The following is a 20396-nucleotide window of genomic DNA, read 5'->3' as shown; positions in this document are numbered from 1 at the left end:
CAAGAAACATTTTGATATTCCTGACAAGTTTGCCTAATTTCTACAGGCATTCTGAAAGTTAAGATACAGTACAACATTTACTCCAGTTATAAACTAGTAGATGCATGCTCTGCTCTAATGGTAAAGATATTAAGAAAGAAAGAAGAAATGAAAAGTTTAAAACACATGCCTCAGAGTTGGAGGTAGCAGAGCTGAAGATGTTGAGGTTCTCTTTAGGAGTGACAAGGATGAGTTTATAAGAGGGACTACCCACGTTAGATGTTTTGGAGATAAAGTCAGAGAGGCCAGATTGAGGTGGTTTGGGCATGTTCAGAGGAGAGATTGTGAATATATCGGTAGAAGGATGCTGAGGCTGGAACTGCCAGGCAGGAGGTTTAGAGGAAGACCAAAGAGGAGATTTATGGATGCAGTGAGAGAGGACATGAAGTAAGTTGGTGTGAGAGAAGAGGATGCAGAGGATAGGGTTAGATGGAGGCAGATGATTCGCTGTGGCGACCCCTGAAAGGGAACAGCCGAAAGACAAAGAAGACACTGATGTTGAACGAGAAGGCCTGGCTCACAGTCTCTGCTCTAATTTAACCCAAAGGTGTTCCATCAGTCCACACCAAACTCGCTCATCCGTGTCTTTATAGACCTTGCTTTGTGCACTGGTATGTAGTCATGTTGAAACTGGAAGGGGCCATCCCCAAACTGTTCCCACAAAGTTGGAAGCACGAAATTGTCCAAAATGTTTTGGTGTGCTGAAGCATTAAGAGTTTCTTTCACCGGAACTAAGGGCCTGAGCCCAACTCCTGAAAAACAACCTCACATCATAATTCGCCCGCCACCAAACTTTACACTTGCAGTCAGATGCAGTCAGAAAAGTACCATTTTTCTGGCAACCGCCAAACCCAGACTCAATATCCACTAAATTTCCAGACAGAGAAGCATGATGCGTGATTCGTGACACCAGAGAACACGTCTCCATTGCTCTAGAATCCAGTGGCAGTGTGTTTTAAGGTGTGGATGCAGCCGCTCGACAATGAAAACCCTTTCCATGAAGCTACGGTACGAAGAAAGTTGACGACCTCTGTGCACTAGGTGTCTCGGCCTATCACTTTGTGACTGAGTTGCTGTCATTTCCAATCACTTTTACTTTTGTTATAATACCACTAACAGTTCATGTGGAATATTTTGTGAGTAAATTTCATGACTGGACTTATTGCCAAAGTGGCATCCCATCATGGTGTCATGCTGGAAAGCGCTGAGCTGCTAAGAACGACCCATTCTTTCACAAATGTTTCTAAAAGCGGTCTGCATACGCAGATGCTTAATTTTATACACCTGTAACCATGAAGGTGATTGGAGAACCTGAATTCATTGATTTGGATGAGTGAGTGTATACTTTTAGCAATTTAGTGTATATTCACAAAGGGCTGCACAACTTTTTTTATATGATCTTAAGATCCGAGTCAATACTGTTTTTACTTTAATAACAAGCAGCTCGTTTGCTGGTATTCTCCTTCAACTCATTAGAAAACTAATGAAAAACTAATTAAATAAATGGCATATCGGTGCATCCTTTCTGTGTCTGCACATTAATGTATAAAAGGGAGCACTAAACACCTACAGTAGTTTAAATGATGATTTAATCCAAAACAAAAATATAATTGTTTCGTCTCTACAATGTACAGAAAGGATAAAATCAACACCAAGCTGCAGCAGTTGTTTTGTAAATTCCTGCTCAAGATTTAAAGTAATCTAGAAAATCTGACTCTTAAGAATCTGCCAAATCATTATGTATTACAGTTAAACCTTGGATTGCAAGTATAATTCGCTCTGGAACCATGCTTGTAATCTTTCCCCATAAGAAAAAATGGAAACTCATTTATTTCACAACCCAAAAATGTTAATCATATAAAAATTATTAATACAAATGATAAAGTAAAAAAAAAAAAAAAAATAATTACCATGCACTTTACCTTTGAAAATAATCGAGTAAGATGAGAGAGGAGGAGGAGGGGGGGCTACTGACGACTTTCACACACATACTGTATGCGCACGTGTGCGCACACATACACTGATGGAATCACTCTCTGCTGTCGACAAACATCTTTAATGAGGAACCTTTCTAATGACAGTTACTTTTGCCTCCTTTTATGGATTTAGCGGAAATGTGGCATGGCATTGTTGTTAAATAGATTCATCTCCCGCACTGCTACAGCCTTTTTTTTTTCCTTTTAGGGTTGTTATTGCTGTACAAGGGTTGTTATTTTATTTAATAAAATGCCAAAAAAAACATTTAATAAAAGTAAAAATCAACTATAACGCATTTTCTTTGATATACAAAATCCAAATGTGTGTGTGATTCATGGTGTTTTAATGATTTATGCAGTTTTAATAAGGGAATTCATATTGCAATCAATATAATATTAGTTTTTTTTGTGTGTGTAGTTAAGTCCATGTAAGAATTCCTCATGTACACTATATGATCACAGAAATTATTCCAAAACACCATATTCTCACAGGCCAAAATTTTACAACTTGTTGCTTTATACAAAATAAATTGATAATAAAATTTAAATAATCTGACAAAATCATTTCGGTGTTAAACCATATACACTGACTAAAATCTGATTTTTATTAAAATGTACAAATAAAAAAAAATAAAAAATTTTGAGATGAGTACATTGCATACATTTAAATGTTTGCCAAAATCTTTATTTAGGATCGGTGTTGAGGGATGTTACATGTGGGTCATTTGAAGAGCACCGGTATTGACTCAGAAGAAAACACTGAAGAAATCACCCTTCCCTGCTACCAGAGTAGCGTTGTCGCAGAACGGCGGAGGAATGAACACAGATGGATCCTTAATCCCAAGAATAATGTTAAAGAAGCTGAAACAATCAGATTGGACAGGATTTGTTAAACGGATAAACGTTAAGTTTTGGTGTATAGATATTAGCATATTAAGCCTTGGCCTTTTGTGTACAGTTTATAATGTTCTCTCTCTCTCTCTCTCTCACACACACACACACACACACACTCACTCACTCACTCACTTACGTGTAAACAACCAAGTCAGATGTTGGCGCATTGAAAAGGAATGCTACAGGAAGACAGCCGAACTCTGTGTAAGTTACGACATTAATGCCTAGGGCAAAGGAAGAAATACCCGCTGTTAGTGGAGCATCAATACGAAGTAAAGTAACAAGTGCATTTATTAACCTTTTTTTATACATCCTTTTTATGCAATCTATTATATTAACTAAGCCTCAAATCACACAATCCATACATAATAGATATCAGGGAAAAACAATAATTCAGTAATGTGTTTATATATATATATATATATATATATATATATATATATATATATATATATTACATCAGGATGTTTATACAATTGTAATACTTACAGCATCGCAATACAAATTGAATTGGCATGTAGTTATCATGATAATATAATATCAGCTGGTCCCTGGTAAGGATCCTTACTACATACTATTTAGAATTTAGGAGACTATGCTTCTACATATCACTGTATTGAACCTTTAAAAATGTCCCAAATCCACTAAGACTCAACAAACACAATGACTTCAATATTTATTTGGTGCATCAGCTATTGATGGAAAACTTTAACCTCAGTGGTTTGTGATGGCACTACAACCGGTTTAGGAGCAGGTTAAATGCACTCACTCACTCACTTGTCGTCCATACCACTTTATTTTTTTAAACAGGTTAACCTGCACGACAGGATTCCAATCCATTGCAGGACACATGTAGTAACTTTACGCACTGGGGGCAATTTGGCAATGCCAATTGGTCTAACCTGCACGTCTTTGGACTGTGGGAGGCAACCCACCAAGCACGGGAGAACATGCAAACTCCAATCACCTACAAACCCTAGGCGGGAATCGAACTTGGATCCTGAAGGATCAAGGTGACAGTGCTAGAGGTTACTTTTGATGTGTGTGTTTCTGTACCTTGGTTTTTAGTTGTCTCTCCAGCCCATGAGTTGACGAGCACACCTTCACCAGGTGCAGAGAGACTACCTAACACCATCTGAGCAAGAAAGGTAAAGTTGGGTGGGATCTCCAACGGCTGAAACTCGCCCATCAGTTCCTGTTTTTGGCACGTCTTGTGTTCATAGTCGATCTCGTACATCACTTGCTGAAGGGAGAGTGAACATTAGTTTTAGTAGCCGCAGTTACTCCCTTGCCATGATGTTTTATGTTGTGCTTAAACATAAAAGATTTTTTCTTTAAAAAACCTTATAATAGTAAAACGAGGAATGGAAGGTAATGATTTACATGTCCTCTTATTACAGTACTCCAGTGGCCTACATTGGTTCACTGTACATTTCTTTTTGAGATAAAATTTGGTTTAAATCATATGACTTACTTCAAATTAACAGCATTTATTTATTTATCATTATTTTAAAAAATCATAAAACATTAAAACAATTAAAGTTATTTTGAGAACTAACTAAAATATTTGCCGAAATTACAATTCATCTTAGCATTGTCTGAGATAGTGGAGACAAATTCTGTCAAATTTTTAGCCCAATTTATCAACTCTCTTGATGTTTTAATTAATTATAAAGGAAACTGCCAATATTGCAATTAAGTGAAAACCAATGGATAGATCTGGGTTTTATGGCTCATCAACCAACCTGTAGAAATGTACAGGTAAAGCCATGACAGGCTAAGCTTAACAGAATATTTCATATTTTATAGTATAAAGAATCTGTATTAAACGTAATATGGTACTTTCATGTTTCGTAGTGATTGGATAATGGTCAACAAGATCTTGTGATCAAGTGAGCAGAAGTCTAATGACTGGAGAAGTGTTTTAAACCTTTTTTAAGAGCAAGGGAGATGTACAGAGCTGCAGCAATTACTGAGGCATAAAGCTGATGAGCCACAGCATGAAGTTATGGGAATGTGTAGTGGAAGTGACAGTACCTTGCATAAGTATTCATACCCCTTGAACTTTTCCACATTTTGTCCCGTTCCAACCACAAATGTAAATGTATTTTAATGGAATTTCATGTGATAGACCAGCGCAAAGTGGCACATAATTGGGAAGTGGAATGACAATGAAAAATGTTTTTCAAACTTTTTGACAAATAAATATCTGCATGTGCATTTGTTTTCATCCCCCTTTACTCCAATACTCCTAACTAGAATCCAGTGAAACCAAATGCCCTCGGAAGTCACCAATTAGGAATTATAGTCCAGCTGTGTGTAATTCGATCTCAGTATAAATACAGCTGTTCTGTGAAGCCCTCAGTTTTTTTTTTTTTAGAGAATATTAGTGAACAAACAGCATAATGAAGACCTAGGAACACACAAGAGAGGTCAGGGATAAAGTTGTGGAGAAGTTAAAAGCAGGGTTAGGTTATAAAAAATATCTCATGCTTTGAACATCTTACAGAGCACTGTTCAATGAATCATCCGATAATGGAAAGTGTACTGTATGGCACAACTGCAAACCTACCAAGACATGGCTATCCACCTAACCTGACAGGCTGGACAATTAGAGACTTAATTAGAGAAGCAGCCACGAGGCCCATGGTAACTTTGTATGAGTCGCAGAGATCCACAGCTCAGATGGGAAAAATCTGTCCAAAGGATAACTGTTAGTCGTGCAAGTCACAAATGTGTCCTTTATGGAAGAGTGACAAGAAGAAAGCCAGGTGCCATGTTTGCTTTGAGGATGCTGATGATTAAGAATGGAGAAGCTCAGAAAGAGTGTTTGCAGTGTATGACAGGGAGCCCAGAGTGGAACTATAGTGTTGCATGAGGAAGTCAGGAGTGCAAGAGAAATAAGTAAAGGTGGTGCAAGATATGTACAAGAACACATATTTACAACAAAAGCGTTACACTGGTAAGTAAGACCAACTGGTTTAAGGTACTGCACCAGGGATCGGTTCATTGCCCCTTCCTTTTTTTGCAGTGGTGATGGACAGGTTGATGGATGAGGTTAGACAGAAGTCCCCATGTATGGAATGTAGAAGGGAAGGGAAAGTAGGGGAGATCAACTGTCCAAAACAATGGGGAGTGTGGTAGGGAAATAAACAAGGGAGTACAGGCAGGGTGGGATAGTTGGAGAAGAGTAGCAGGAGCAATTACTGACAGAAAGATATCGGCAAGAATGAATGGGAAAAGTTACAGGACCATAGTGAGACCAGCAATGTTGTACAAGAAAGCAGATCTATAGATGCCAGAGCTGAAGATGCTGCAATTTGCTTTGGGAGTGACAAGATTAAGAATGAGTATATTAGAGGGACAGTGCAGGTTGGACGGTTTGGAGACAAAGTTAGAGAGGCCAGATGTTTTGACATTTGCAGAGGAGGAATTAGTGGTATATTGGGAGGACACGGTGCTGCCAGGCAAGAGGAAAAGAGAAAGATGGAGACAAAAGAAAAAAAGAAGAAGAAGAAGAAGTGAATGGCTAATGGTTTAAAACAAAGAAGCCAAAATTAGCATTAGCCCTGCAAAAGCCTAACAGTATTGCTCAGAATAATGTGTAAGGGGTTGTCTAGTGTATCTTTCCTGGATGGCAAATTATCATGAGCTAGCTAGTAACAACACTAGCAACCAAAAGCATTAGTCAAATCTTGCAGATGTTACTTTTCTTTATATACTTTCCTTATATAGCTTTTAATAAAGCTAGCATAGTTGTTATCTTGTATCTAACAAGCCTAGCAACCGACAGCATTTTGCTAATTTAGCTGATGTTACCTTTCTTTATACTGTATACGCTTAATAAAGCTAGAATAATTATTTGAAAAAACAGTGCATTCCACATTTCCAGATTAGTTATATGGATAAATAAATTTGACAAGATCCATATTTCTTAGAGGGAAAGTACTTTCATGTGACCATTTGAGAAATTATGTTCCTCATTGGTTTTTGCTTCCTCAATTACACTCTTTAGCATTATCATAATTATGAGGTTTTTGTTCCTTAATTAATTTTTCTCAAGTGTGTGTGTGTGTGTGTAGTGTGTGCGTGTGTGTGTGCAGAACATCCTTAGTCTTTTCATAGTGAATATCACTACATTAGCCTTAATTCAACTCAACTCAGTAGTATGTTTGACCTTTAATATGATTAAATAGATTAGCATGTTAGGGGGTTAGCACTCTTCCTGAGGGTAACATGACTGTGGTAATTGTGGTATATTTTTTATTTAGTCTAACTCTCCTTTCTAGATATTAGCCAGTTATTCAGGCTACTGTAGACAATTATTAATTTTAGCAGCCAGCTAAGATGTGTTAGCTCAAAAGAACAGTTGCCATGTGATATTAGCTTATGTAATGTTGTTACATGAACAGTATCCATGATGTTAGCGGTCACCACTTGGGGAGAGAGGTGGTGGTGTTATTGGTGTCAAGGGATATAATTAGTGTTTTACTTAATATGGACGACTTATTCAGATATACTGTACTAATAATAACTGGATCTCCAGGAATGTAAACTACATTTTCAAATCTTTAAAAAAACTGTACGTGTACTGTAAATGTTAAATGTGAGTCCAGACTATTCAAAGTAAAAACACCTACATGGTCATTTAGGAAATTCTACATGTTCATTGTTGCTTTTTATATCTTGTACCTGAGAACTGAGAGTATGCAAAATTTTAGTGTGTGTGTGTGTGTGTGTGTGTGTGTGTGTGTGTGTGGATGTGAAGCTGTGTCTATCTGTCTATCTGTATTACCTCTCGGTAGAGAAGCAGAGTATCCGTAACCCTCGTATAATTTCCATCCCTTTCAAACATTCCAACACGGATACGCTGTAATAAAGCGTCGTAGGAGTACTTCCCAAGTACCTGAGAATTGCCATTTTCACCCACCTGTCAAATAGAAGATGAAGAAAGAGAAATATGAATATTAAATAAAATGAAAAAAAAAATTGTAATTTAATAATGTAATATATAAGTGGTGGTATCAAAAACTTTTTAAGACTAGTTTTGTAACGCGCCAACAGATGGAAGCACAAGGCTGCACGCAGTTACAGGAAGCACCGACCATTATAAGTCAGTGTGCCAAAAGACATCCTGTGTACATCAGGCTGTGCAACTGGCACTATTCTGACAACGTGTTTCATCACGGACAGCAAGTTAAAATAAAGAGCGAATGTGAAATTCTTGAAACATGATGCGGCGCATGTTTAAGGCGATGCTGCAATAAGTCGTTTAAGGTGTTTTGTTTGAGTCATTTAAGGTGGCATGCATGCTTCAAGAACATTAGAACATCACTGCAAGATGTCTGGAGATCAAGAAGATCTTTAACGAGCTCAACCCCTGAAAATGTCAAAACCATTTGGCAACTTGTGCATGATGATCCAGATAATAATACGGTATTAATATGTAATTAGCAAGAAATAAAGTACTTTCTTGTTAACAGAGCTAATCTCTAAACCCTTTTGATCCCACCTCGTATATAAGTTTACAATAAATGATATTTACAGTAACAGTGAGATAGAGGACCAGCAGAAAGAGGAAGAAGAAAAAGAGGAAGAATAGAGAGAGAGAGCTGGACAAAGCATCATTATATAAATATATATATATATATATATATATATATATATATATATATATATATATATATATAAAAAAAAAAAAATATATATATATATATATATATATATATATATATATAGTTTCTCCACCTAGTGGAGTTAGCAGTTGTTGCCAAGTGCAATATTGTACAACTGTATAACTGTAGTTATATATTACATTTTTTAAGAAAAATCTTGATTTTTCTGCCAAGTTTGTCTCATTTCTACAGTGATTCAACCATAACTTTTTTTTTTTTATTAAAGACACAACATTAACCTCAGTTATATACTAGTTTATGCATGTTCTGTATCCTTACTTCCCAGTTACATAGTAGTACGCTGGTATAAATATATATTATTATATTATTATTATAAATGATTAATGATGATACTAAATAATAGCAGACATCTATACTGGAAAATTTCATAACGGTAAATATGTTTAAGGAAAACGATGCTGAAGAAAGGAAAGGTTTATAACACTCACCATACTTAAGCTTCCCTCATAAAGAGGAGGACTTCCTGTTCATAAATAAATACATAAATTAAAAAAATGCAGGGATTAATTACTTATTTATATCCAAATGTTTTGTGACCGTCATGTGGGTGTGTCTTTTTATCCTCAATTTCAGCTGAATTAATGTCTGATTTCCTAAAGTCATAGGCATGCAGGAATACTTAATTATAAAGTTCTTTTTGTCTGTAGATTGGGTTCAGAGTGCAGGGTCAGCCCCTGGACCTGACAGGTTTAAGGGCCCTGCTCAAGGACCCAACAGCACCTTCTGATCAGTAAATACTGAATTATTAAATACACAAACCAGACTATGGACAACAAAGGAGTTCTGTACTTGATACTGTAAGTATATAAGCCTGAGAAGATAGTTAATAAGCCTCCAACATCACTGCTGAGAATGTGCCTTCATGTAAGAGATAATGAGGGCTTTAAATAAGAGCATTAACATACACAAGAATAATTGTGTTGCTTTACAATCAAACGCAGGTTTTATAAAAAAAAAAAAAAAAACAATAATAATAAAAATTTTTATTATTTTAAATTAAGGTTTTTCTAAAACACTCTCTAAGACACCTATAATTTAATCTTCATCAAATCCATTACTTACTGCATGGACGAGGTTTCTGAGCCAAGCAGCCTCCGGCCACGAACACCAACAGGGCACAACACAACCAGAGCTGCATGTTTTCCCACTATAGTGGTCTTTGCACTTGTGTAGATCATGTTTCCTGCTTCCTTATATAGTGTCTCATTAAAACCATCACACTGTAAACGCTCTCTCAGTTCCTGATTTTCAGTCACGTGTTACTCAGTATGTGAAAGGTTATCACCTGCCTTTGTGAATGGTTACAGTGTGTAACCGGAGTTTTCATTTATGAACAAGTGCTATTGTTAAAAAACGTGCTAGTTGATTGTGTTAAACGGTACGTATAAACATAGGAGGAAAAAAATATTCCATAGGCGGGAAGAAGATGTAAAGATCTTCTGTTGCATGCTTGCACACAGGTCCCATGATTTAATAATGTGTGTGTATTGAAGAAGACCCTATACAACATCTGTGTTGCACAGTTTTAAAAAGTGGGATACCTGATTAAACATTGAATGCAAGATAGAGATTCTATGGACAGACGTCTTTTATAGACATAATGAGTTATCCCTGCTTAAATTAACCTGTGTACCATATGATCCACATGACCACTCTGTCGGAGCCAGAATTATTGTTGGTTGGTAGGGAATCAAATACTTATTTTACTCACTGAATTGCATTTGCACTGAATTGCATTTGCACTGAATTGCAAACATTTAGATATTTTTTTTTTCCTTCTGGATTTTCACTTGATATTCTGACTCTATTCTTTAAAACAAACCTATGATACAAATTCTAGACCCTTCATTTCTTTGTAAGTAGGCCAACTTACAACATCTATAGGGAATCAATCATTATTTTTCCCACTGTAAATATAATCCTTTTTTTCTCTCTCTTGAATAATGAAAATTTTTAGAAAAGAAAATTGTGGATTATAAAACTGGTTTATAAAGCCATATGTGACCCGCTTAAGAATGAAACAGACACAGGCAAAAAAAATTATTTGGGTCTATGAGTCTTTTATTTAAATCTCTTAAAAATCAAAAGACATTGAGATTGTGGTTAAGTCATGAACCAAAACAGGAATTAAAACCTAGTGTACTGTTTATGAGAAAAATCACATAGGCCAACAGTAAAAAAAGTGGAACTCTGTGCTCTGAACAAATTAAATTGTTAATAAAATCAAAACAATCCTGTGAGGGTTCACCACTAGAGGGCACTGTTTTTGTTAGTAGACTCAGTTTCCCAGAAGGCACCTCGGTCAGGTGATGCGGGTGCTCACCTGAACGAGGTAGCTCATTAGTTACGTTATAAATGACTGTTTGTTCTTGGAAACTGGGTCGAGCATTGTTTAATTTCAGTTCTGTTAAGTGGGTATTTGTTTTCTCTGGTTTTGTCTGTTTTAGTTTGTTTAGTTATAGTTGTCATTTGGTTTCTGGATCGGTGTTAAGGGATGTTACATGTGGGTCATATGAAGAGCTCTGGTATTGACTCAGAAGAAAGCACTGAAGAAATCACCCTCCCCTGCTTTCAGAGTAGCATTATCGCAAAACGGCGGAGGAATGAACACGGACGGATCCTCAATCCCATGAACAATGTTAAAGAAGCTGAAACAATCAGATAAGACAAGATTTGAATGCACAGAGTGGATAAACATTAAGTTTTAGTGTATGGATATTAGTATATTGAGCAAAGCCTAGTTTTCGGTGTACAGTTTATTTATGTTCTTACACACACACGTGCGCGCGCACACACACACGTGCGCGTGCACACACTTACCTGATAACAGCCAAAAATTTTCCCACACTGTTAAAGACAGTTACTGGAAGGCAGCCAAACTCTGTGAAACTCATGACAAACTGGCCTAAAGTACAGAAAGGAACAGCCGCTGTGTTAATGAAAGCATCAATACAAAGAGAAATTATTTCATACAATCTATGATATAAACAAAGTCTAAAATTATGCAATATACACATTTCCAAAACACATTCAAGATATTGAGGGGCAAATCTGATTCAGTGATGTACCCGGGTTTTTTCGTGTAACTATTCATGTATCGTCAAACTGACTTCAAAATAAATAATAATAAAAAATATATATAATTTTAATTTTATACATGTTTGCATTTGATGTGGTAAAATATTGCTGTTCCTTAATAATCCTACAGGTCGTGCTCTAAACTTTTCACAAATTAGCAAGAAATCACAGCAATTGTAGTCATATACTGTATATGTTTAAAAAAAATTATACTTACAGTATCACAATACAAATTAAACTGGGACCTACAGTAGGTGTCGTTATAATATTGTATCAGCTGGCCCATGGTGATTCACATGCCCACTACATACTGTTTATAATTTAGTAGACTACTAAGTAGTCGAGTCAAGTACACTGTAAAAAGTGGGACTGGGCTTAATTAACAATTGTTAAATTAATATTAGTGACAAGTACATTATAAAATTTACTAACTGCATTCAAGAGTCAAATTAAGCTGATTTAAACAAATGCTGATTATTTATTAATTACATTTCAAGTTCTTTTTTTTGTCAGTTTAAAATCAGCAAAGAAAAAAATGGGGAAATTTTGATTTTATTTTTCTAAAGAATTTTTGTAAATTTTACTTATTTAAAGAGACTAGGTTCTACTGCCATACAATTTCCGCCCAAGTTTTTACGTCCAGATACGATGCCACATGCTGCAGGATCTGAGATTTATCTTAAGGTGAAATTTGTTTAGTTAGTAATAAGTATGGACAAATAATTTTGTAGCAGTTTAATTATTTTTTACAGACAGTTGTGAAATAAACAAATTTTATTGTGTGGTTAAATTCAGTCAAGCTATTTCCTCTCAGTCTGTTCTAAAGCAAAGATTTCCTCTCAGTCTGCTCTGTATTTATTTGGCTAAAAGTCAGGCGTAGCATGGTAGTTAGTTCAGTGTGTGAATTTTATTACAATGTGTATTATATAGTATATAATACTCTTTAAAGAGGCAGCCGGGCTAGTCAATGTTTCAGAGTGTTAGCGTTAGCTTCCCCTCCCCCACCTCAACACTGAGTGTCTACCTGCAGCAGTTAACCGTTGCTCTAGAGGTGAGTAATTAACTTAAAGATTTACCTTTTGTGTTTTGAATTGAGCTCAATATAAACTATGCAATTAAAGGGGACATGTGTAGTAACAGAATATTGTTTTTTTTTTTCTTTTATGATGAATATGGCCCACCTTTGTAATAGTCTCATAATGCTGTTTGCTAGTTTTAATGTTAAAATAAAAACTCTTGATGTTTCAGATGAAACATATTTGGCAGTATATTGTTTTTTGATACATGCAGTTTTTAAGTTTTTGCATTTAAAGTATACAGTTACTGTCCATTTTACCAGCTTCTGATGCTGCAAAAATGTTGGACAAGGTTTATCGTGTCTGTAAATAAATGTCAATGTTACAAATGTTAAACGCTATCTTGTTGTTTTTATGTAAACCCAGCACAATCATTTAAGTAACTTAGAAATATTAAAGTGACATCCAATATTATTAAGTAGACTTGATTTTTAATTTAACTGTATTTAGGTGCAGATGAAGATTTATCTGTAAAAGTAAATCAGGTTCCCTTAAATATTTAATTAATGTTAATCAATTTGTCTCAGTTATTCAATAAAAATAAATGAATCTCTTCCAGATTTCTCTCAGATATTCTTTGAATGTAACACATTTTTTTTCTAGTAAAGGTAAAACTGTTTTCCTTAAAATAATTTAGCTTAGCTTAAAATATTTATGCTGAATACATTATATGTTCAACAGTTAATATTAAAGCCAACACAATAAAAGACTTAATTTCATTTATAATTAAATATATATTTTGTCTTACATTTAAATAATTTATCCTATGTTTCTTATTCATTATTATAGTAGTAAAATTTACTTAAATATGTTAGGTGTCACTTTGTTGCCATAATTTTTTTAAGTGAACCCTAGGTCAGATTTTTTACAGTGTAGTTTTTTAATGTCATTTCAACAATATACAGTTCAGTGAAACGAAACAACATTCCGTACTATACCAACTACAGCAAAAGACAATATAAAGGACACATGCAAATGTGCAAATAAGATCGGCAACACAACAACAACATAAAACTATGCAATACACTGTGGAGAACCATTTTGGATATGGGGTGGATGCTGCATGCTATTGCCACGCTGCCATCTTGGATTCAAATCCTAACTAATTGAATGGGGTTCAGCCCCTGTCGACACACCACTGTATTGCAAACATCAAATGTCCTTGATCCACTAGAAATAAACAAACAGAATAACTCGATTCCATAAAAGCCAAAATGTCCACCCTACATTTTTCTCATTCGTTATAACAGCTGTTGTTGGAGAACTTTAACCTCACTGGTTAGATCAAATACACTGACTATTGCTTAATAATGTTTGTCCGTTTTTGATGCTGACCCTGTTAAGTAATTAATTAATTTAGATTTCAGAATGTAATGTGAATTTGATGATTCAGCGCTCACTCACTTACTCAGTCAAGGTCTATACCATTTTATCCTGTGTAGAGGGCTGCGGGGGCCTGAAGCTTATCCCAGGAGACTTAGGGCACAAAGCAGTGTACACTCTGGACAAGGTGCTAATCCATTGCAGGGCACACGTACACACATGCACCCACACAATCATTCACATGGGAAACTTGGGAATGCCAGTTAGTCTAATCTGTATGTCTTTTGACTGTGAAACCTACCAAGCACAGGGTTAACATGCAACCTCCATGCATACAGACCCGAGGTGGGAACTGAACCCGGACCCTAGAGGTGCAAGGCGACAGTGCTAACCACTTAGCCACTGGGCCTCCAGATCAAATACAATGCAAGTTAATGAATATTTTACCACTGTTTTAGCACACATGATCACACAGTGTCAATGTTAACACCCATTTAGGTTAAGGTTTCTTTTGGTGTGTGTGTGTGTGTGTGTGTGTTTGTACCTTGGACCTGGGGTATCTTTCCAGCCCATGAGTTGACGAGTAAACCTTCTCCAGGTGCAGAGAGACTCCCTAACACCATCTGAGCAAGAAAGGTAAAGTTTTGTGGGATCTTCATCGGGTGGAACTTGACTATCAATGCCCGTTTGTTGCATGTTTTGTGTTCATAGTCGATCTCGTACATCACTTGCTGATAAAAGAGTAAACAAGTTAAAACATTAGCTTTATTAGCCACAGTTTCTCTCTTGCTATGTTGTTTTATGTTGTGTTTAAACATTTAACTTTTCCCGTAATAAACCTTATGTTAGTAAAATGAGGGGTGGAAAGTAATGAATTGCATTTCCTCTCATTACAGTACTCGAGTGTCTTACATTGGTTTATTGTACATTGCTTTCCGAGTATTATTAAGTCATATGATGTACTTATTGTGTGCAGCTTCACTACATTCAATTATGTATCACCATTTAAAAAAAATCTAATTCATTAAATCTTGGAAAACAAGAATTTAACAAGATCTTAGAAAGGGAGAAGTGTTTTAGTTCAAAGTTTTAAGAACAAAAGATGTACAGAGCTGCAGCAACTATTGAAGCATAAAGCTGATGAGACATGCCTTATAGTTATGGGAAACAATAGTGGAAGCTATACTGCCTTTCCAAAGTATTCATACCCCTCTTACCTTTCCACATTTTGTCATGTTCCTAACACAAATGTAAATGTATTTTATTGGGATTCTACATTATGTGATAGCACAGAATTGTGAAGTAGAAGGAAAATGATAAATGGTTTTAAAAATCTTTACAAATAAAAATCTGTTCAGTGTGGCGTGCATTTGTATTTAGCCCCCTTTACTCTGATTCCCCTAACTAAAATCCAGTGAAACCAATTTACTTCAGAAGTCACCTAATCAGTAAATTAAGTCTACGTGTGTATAGTTTAATCTCAGTATGATACAGCTGTTTTTATGAAGTTGTGAAGTTAAGGTTTGTTAGAGAACATTAGTGAACAAACAGCATCAAAAAGCCAAGGAGCACACGAGATAGGTCCTGGATAAAGTTGTGGAGAAGTTTAAAGCAGGGTTAGGTTATAAAAAATATATTTAAACTTCTTAAAGAGCACTGTTCAATCCATCATGTGAAAATGGAAAGAGTATGGCAATACTGCAAACCAACCAAGGCATGGCCGTCCACCTAAACTAACAGGCCGGGAAAGGAGAGCGCTAATCGGAGAACCAGCCAAGAGGCTCATGGTAACTCTGGAGTAGCTGCAGAGATCCACAGTTTATGTGGGAGAATCTGTCCACAGGATAACTATTAGTCGTGCAAGCCACAAATCTGCCCTTGTGGCAAGAAGCCATTGTTGAAAGAAAGCCATAAGAAGGCCCGTTTGCAGCTTTTCGACAAGTCATGTGGAGCAGCAGCTTCATGCCAAGAAAGAGCACCACAGACACCATGTTTGCTTTAATAATGCTGATGGAGAAATATAGAGAAGGTCAGAAAGAGTTGCATTGCATGTTTGTAGAGAACAAGATAGAGAAACGTATGACAGGGTGTCCAAAGATGAATTGTGATATTGCCTAAGAAAGTCAGGAGTGCAAGAGAAATAAGTGAAGAATAATTACAAGGACAGTGTTAGAGCAGTGAGGTGTGATGCAGGTATGAACAACTGGTTTGAGGTGGAGGTGGTACTGCACCAGGGATCGGCTCTTAGTCCCTTCCTGTTTGATGGACAGGTTGACTGAGCAGGTTATACAAATTTTACTTGATAAACTTTAACAGGATTATCTAAAATCGTACACAGTCTCCCAACGGTCCACTTTCTTTTTCTGAATCCGATGGTGCTCATTTGGACAGCAAAACAATTTTTCTGCGTTTCTTTTTTTATAAACATATGCTTTATTTGTTGTCTTTTGTTGATAGAATCTGCAAAGCTCCAAACTCCACACTGAGGTTCTCTCAGCCCGACAAACAGCAGCTCTGATAGGTAAATTAATACATTTTAATTTCAGAAAAAAAAAAGGAAAAAAAAAAAAGCCAAAAACCACTGTCAGCGCCGAGACATCAAATTCACATTACATTCTAAAATCTAAATTAATTAATTACTTAACAGGGTCAGCATCAAAAACAGAAAAACATGATTTAGCAATAGTTTAGGACATAATCGTGTCAGAAACAGATCAAACATGTAAGGTTGATTATATGTGGAATGATTCCATTTTAATTATTCTAATGTGTTTTTTACACAACTTTTGATGAATCTGTGTCTCACTCTTCGTTTTTCATTTGTTTCAGCACATGTCAAGAATATCTTTAAAGTGAACCAAAGGGAAGTGAAAGTGCTTATTCGAACAAAGTTGAAGAGTTAGGACAAAATGCTGTAATATAATGTATTCCTGCAGTATTAAAGTGAAGATAAAAATGCAGTGTTTGCATGTCCAAATCACTGCAATTCCTGCATACTGGAGTTATTTTTTTTGTGAGGGGTGTATGCCTTTGTGTTTCTGCATCTTTGTTACCTCTCGAAAGAGTTGCAGAACATCTAAAACTGTCGAAGAATTCATAGACCTTGCAAACTCTCCTAAGCGGATGCGCTGTAATATAGCGTCATAGGAATACTTCCCATGTACCTCGAAATCTTCATCTGAAAGTACCTGAGAAAGATAAAATGAAAAAAAAAAAGAGAATTATGAATAGTATATAAAATAGGACGAGTTCCCTGTTGAGTCTGGTTCCTCTCAAGGTTTCTTCCTATTGCGAGTTTTTCTCCTCAACTTGCTTATTAGGGACAATCTGATAATTTTGAATCATATTTTCTTAAACATTTCATACTTATTTCCATAATTTCCATCTTTTTGATTCTGTAAAGCTGTTTTGTGACAATGACCATTATATATTCGGTGTGGTATCAAAAAGTTTTAAGACTAGTTTTGTAACACGTCAACAGATGGGAGCACAAGACTGCACACACAGTCACAGGGAGCACCAACTTCATAAGTCAGTGTGCCAAAAGACATCATCTTGTGTAGATCAGGAGCTGTGCAACTGGTGCTTTTCTGACCACATGCGCTTCCACGTTTGCTATTTAATCATGGACAACAAGTTAGAACAAAGAATGAATGTGAAATTGTGCCTGAAACTGGACAAATCTGCCACAAAGATGTTTGACATGATTCCGCATGTTTACGGCAATGCTGCAATGAGTCGTTCAAGGTGTTTTAAGTGGCACATGTGCTTCAAAAGTGAATGAACATCATCGGAAGACGATGTGAGATCAGGAAGACCTTAAAAAAATGTCTACGCTGTTCGGCAACTTGTGCATGATAATTATAGCAGAACTTCCGCACCCACCAGATAATAATAAAGTATTATTATATAAGTAATAAATGGCTTTTCTGTAAACATATCTAATCTCAAAACTTTTTGATACCAGCTCATGATAAAAAGAATATATATATATATATATATATATATATATATATATATATATATATATATATATATACAGTATATATATATATATTTTTTTTTTATTAAACAAACAACATTTACATTAACTTCAGTTAAAAACAAATGTATGCATGCTTTGTATCCTTGCCTCCCAGTTACATAGTAGTACACTACCTACTGTTATAAATGTTTAATTTAGAAACTATGATACTAAATAATGGCAGACAAGATTCGTACTGGGAAATGTCTTAATGGTAAAGATATTGCGAAAGGAAAAAGATGCAGAAGAAATAAAAAGAATCACTCACCACACTAAAGCGTCCCTCAAGGAGAGGAGGAGATCCTGCAAATGAATAAATGCAGGCATTTATTTTTATTTATTTATTTATTTATACCAAAATGCACTACATTGTATGACAGTCATGTCTGGGTGTCTTTTTACCAGCATAATTAATGTCTGATTTCATAATGTAGAGTCAAAGTCATGCAGGAATATTAATTTATATAAAAAAAAGGTCAGTCTTTATTCATCACATGTACATTACTACACATTGAAATACTTATTTTTTTCATGTCCCAGCAGGGGTCAAAGTGCAGGATCAGGCATTATACAGCACCCCTGGAGCAGACAGGGTTAAGGGCCTTGCTCAAGGGCCCAACAGCAGCAACCTGGGGATGGGATCTCGAGATGGGATCCCCTACTAACGAAGTTTCATTCCGGGAGCACGTTCGTAAGTTCAATGAAGTGAGTCTTATACGCCTTTGACATGCATATACAATGTAAAGCATACCAATCCATCTGACTAAATCTCTGTCCCCTTTACCCACACTGCCATCATGTGGCCAAAAACCATAACCTCGCCTAAAGCAATGAATCTCACTGTGAAATGTGAAATGTAACAGTGTTGACTCTGCGCCCTTGTATTGCGAGGGGAATCCCAGGCGCCATTTTGTCTTAAAGCTGTTTTCCACTGTATTGGACTGTGAACTTTGTTTTGTTGAGGATTTTTTCCGAAATTAGGATTATTTATCATCAGGACAGCTTTACAGCTCTCGGACTGATCCATTAAAACTGGTGAGGCCAACTCATTTCTTCCGCACCCCCACACGCACACACATACAATATACCGGACTTTTTTTTTTGGACATTTTATACATTCACTTACACACTAAAAATATTGTATATAATTGTAAATATTGGTATCTGGTGGACTGCAATGTCTATTTTTGTACAAGATATGTGAGCTACTGTACTTCCGTGATTTGTTTGCAATGTTCATAGAACCGGAGTACGTTTGCATCTGCGAAAATTCAGCTGCTCGTAATCAGAGACTACCTGTATAAGTCTAATAAGAAAGTCAATAAGCTTCCAAGTATAACAATGGAGACATTACTGCAGATTATGTATTTTTGTGTAAGAATTAATAAGGTCTTTAAATTAGTGCATTAATATACACAATCATTAGTGAGAATACCTTTGTTGCTTTACAGTCAAACACAGGTTTTATTTGACCAAACAACAAGACACCAAAAGTAAGATTTTTTCCCCCTCTAAAGCTCTCTCTCTCACTGGTATACCTGTAAGTTGATCCTGATCAGAATCCATTACTTACTGCATGGACGAGGTTTCTGAGCCAAGCAGCCTCCGGCCACAAACACCAACAGGGCACAACACAACCAGAGCTGCATGTCTTCCAACTACACTGTGTTTTCTGCTTCCTTATATAGTGGCTCATTAAAACCAGCACACTGTAAACACACTCTCACTTCCAGATTTTTTTAGTCACATGTTTACTTGTAAAAAGAAAGTTGGTGTGTGAAAGATTATCATCTGTCTTTGGGCACAGTAACAATCTTATTTAACCTGAGTTTTCCTTGTGAAACAAGTGTTATTATAGGAGGAAAAACATATTCCATTTGCAAGGAGAAGGGGGTAAAGACAGCGGCTCTCGCATGCTCCTCAATGGCAGTCGCACCCAGCATCCCCGCCCTCTTTCAGTGTGCATCAACATGACCATCTGACATCTGGGTGTCTCTCCTGACTGTCAACAGAGGCCTTTCGTTGAGGTAGCGGCCTTTTCCCTTTCAGTGGCTGTGTCGACATGTGAAGCATTTACATTTATACTGTATATACAGTGGGTACGGAAAGTATTCAGACCCCCTTAAATTTCTAACTCTTTGTTATATTGCACCCATTTGCTAAAATCATTTAAGTTTTTTTTTTCTTTTCCTCGTTAATGTACACACAACACCCCATAGTGACAGAACAACACAGAATTGTTGACATTTTTGCAGATTTAATAAAAAAAAAAAAAACTGAAACATCCCAT

The 20396-nt window shown here is 36.1% G+C and overlaps 2 protein-coding genes across 2 annotated transcripts; both read right to left on the bottom strand.

Moving 5' to 3' along the window:
* Positions 1–2597: 2597 nt before the first annotated feature.
* On the bottom strand, positions 2598–10227 carry LOC128508398 (ependymin-like). The gene is made up of 6 exons (XM_053479722.1): positions 9668–10227; positions 9034–9068; positions 7705–7839; positions 3966–4152; positions 3046–3133; positions 2598–2876 (listed from the first exon to the last, which is right to left on the bottom strand). The coding sequence occupies exons 1-6, from the start codon at positions 9741–9743 to the stop codon at positions 2762–2764; spliced, it is 636 nt and encodes a 211-aa protein (XP_053335697.1). The 5' UTR covers positions 9744–10227; the 3' UTR covers positions 2598–2761.
* Positions 10228–10647: 420 nt separating this feature from the next.
* LOC128508399 (ependymin-like) lies at positions 10648–19780 on the bottom strand. The gene is made up of 6 exons (XM_053479723.1): positions 19680–19780; positions 18375–18409; positions 17136–17270; positions 14627–14813; positions 11426–11510; positions 10648–11253 (listed from the first exon to the last, which is right to left on the bottom strand). The coding sequence occupies exons 1-6, from the start codon at positions 19753–19755 to the stop codon at positions 11139–11141; spliced, it is 633 nt and encodes a 210-aa protein (XP_053335698.1). The 5' UTR covers positions 19756–19780; the 3' UTR covers positions 10648–11138.
* Between the last annotated feature and the right edge of the window lie 616 nt (positions 19781–20396).

The sequence above is a fragment of the Clarias gariepinus genome, chromosome 20 (genome assembly GCF_024256425.1).
Source record: "Clarias gariepinus isolate MV-2021 ecotype Netherlands chromosome 20, CGAR_prim_01v2, whole genome shotgun sequence".
In the NCBI taxonomy this organism is placed as follows: Eukaryota; Metazoa; Chordata; class Actinopteri; order Siluriformes; family Clariidae; genus Clarias; species Clarias gariepinus.
Note: the sequence above shows the minus strand (reverse complement) of the source record. Positions and strands in the feature narration are given on the sequence as shown.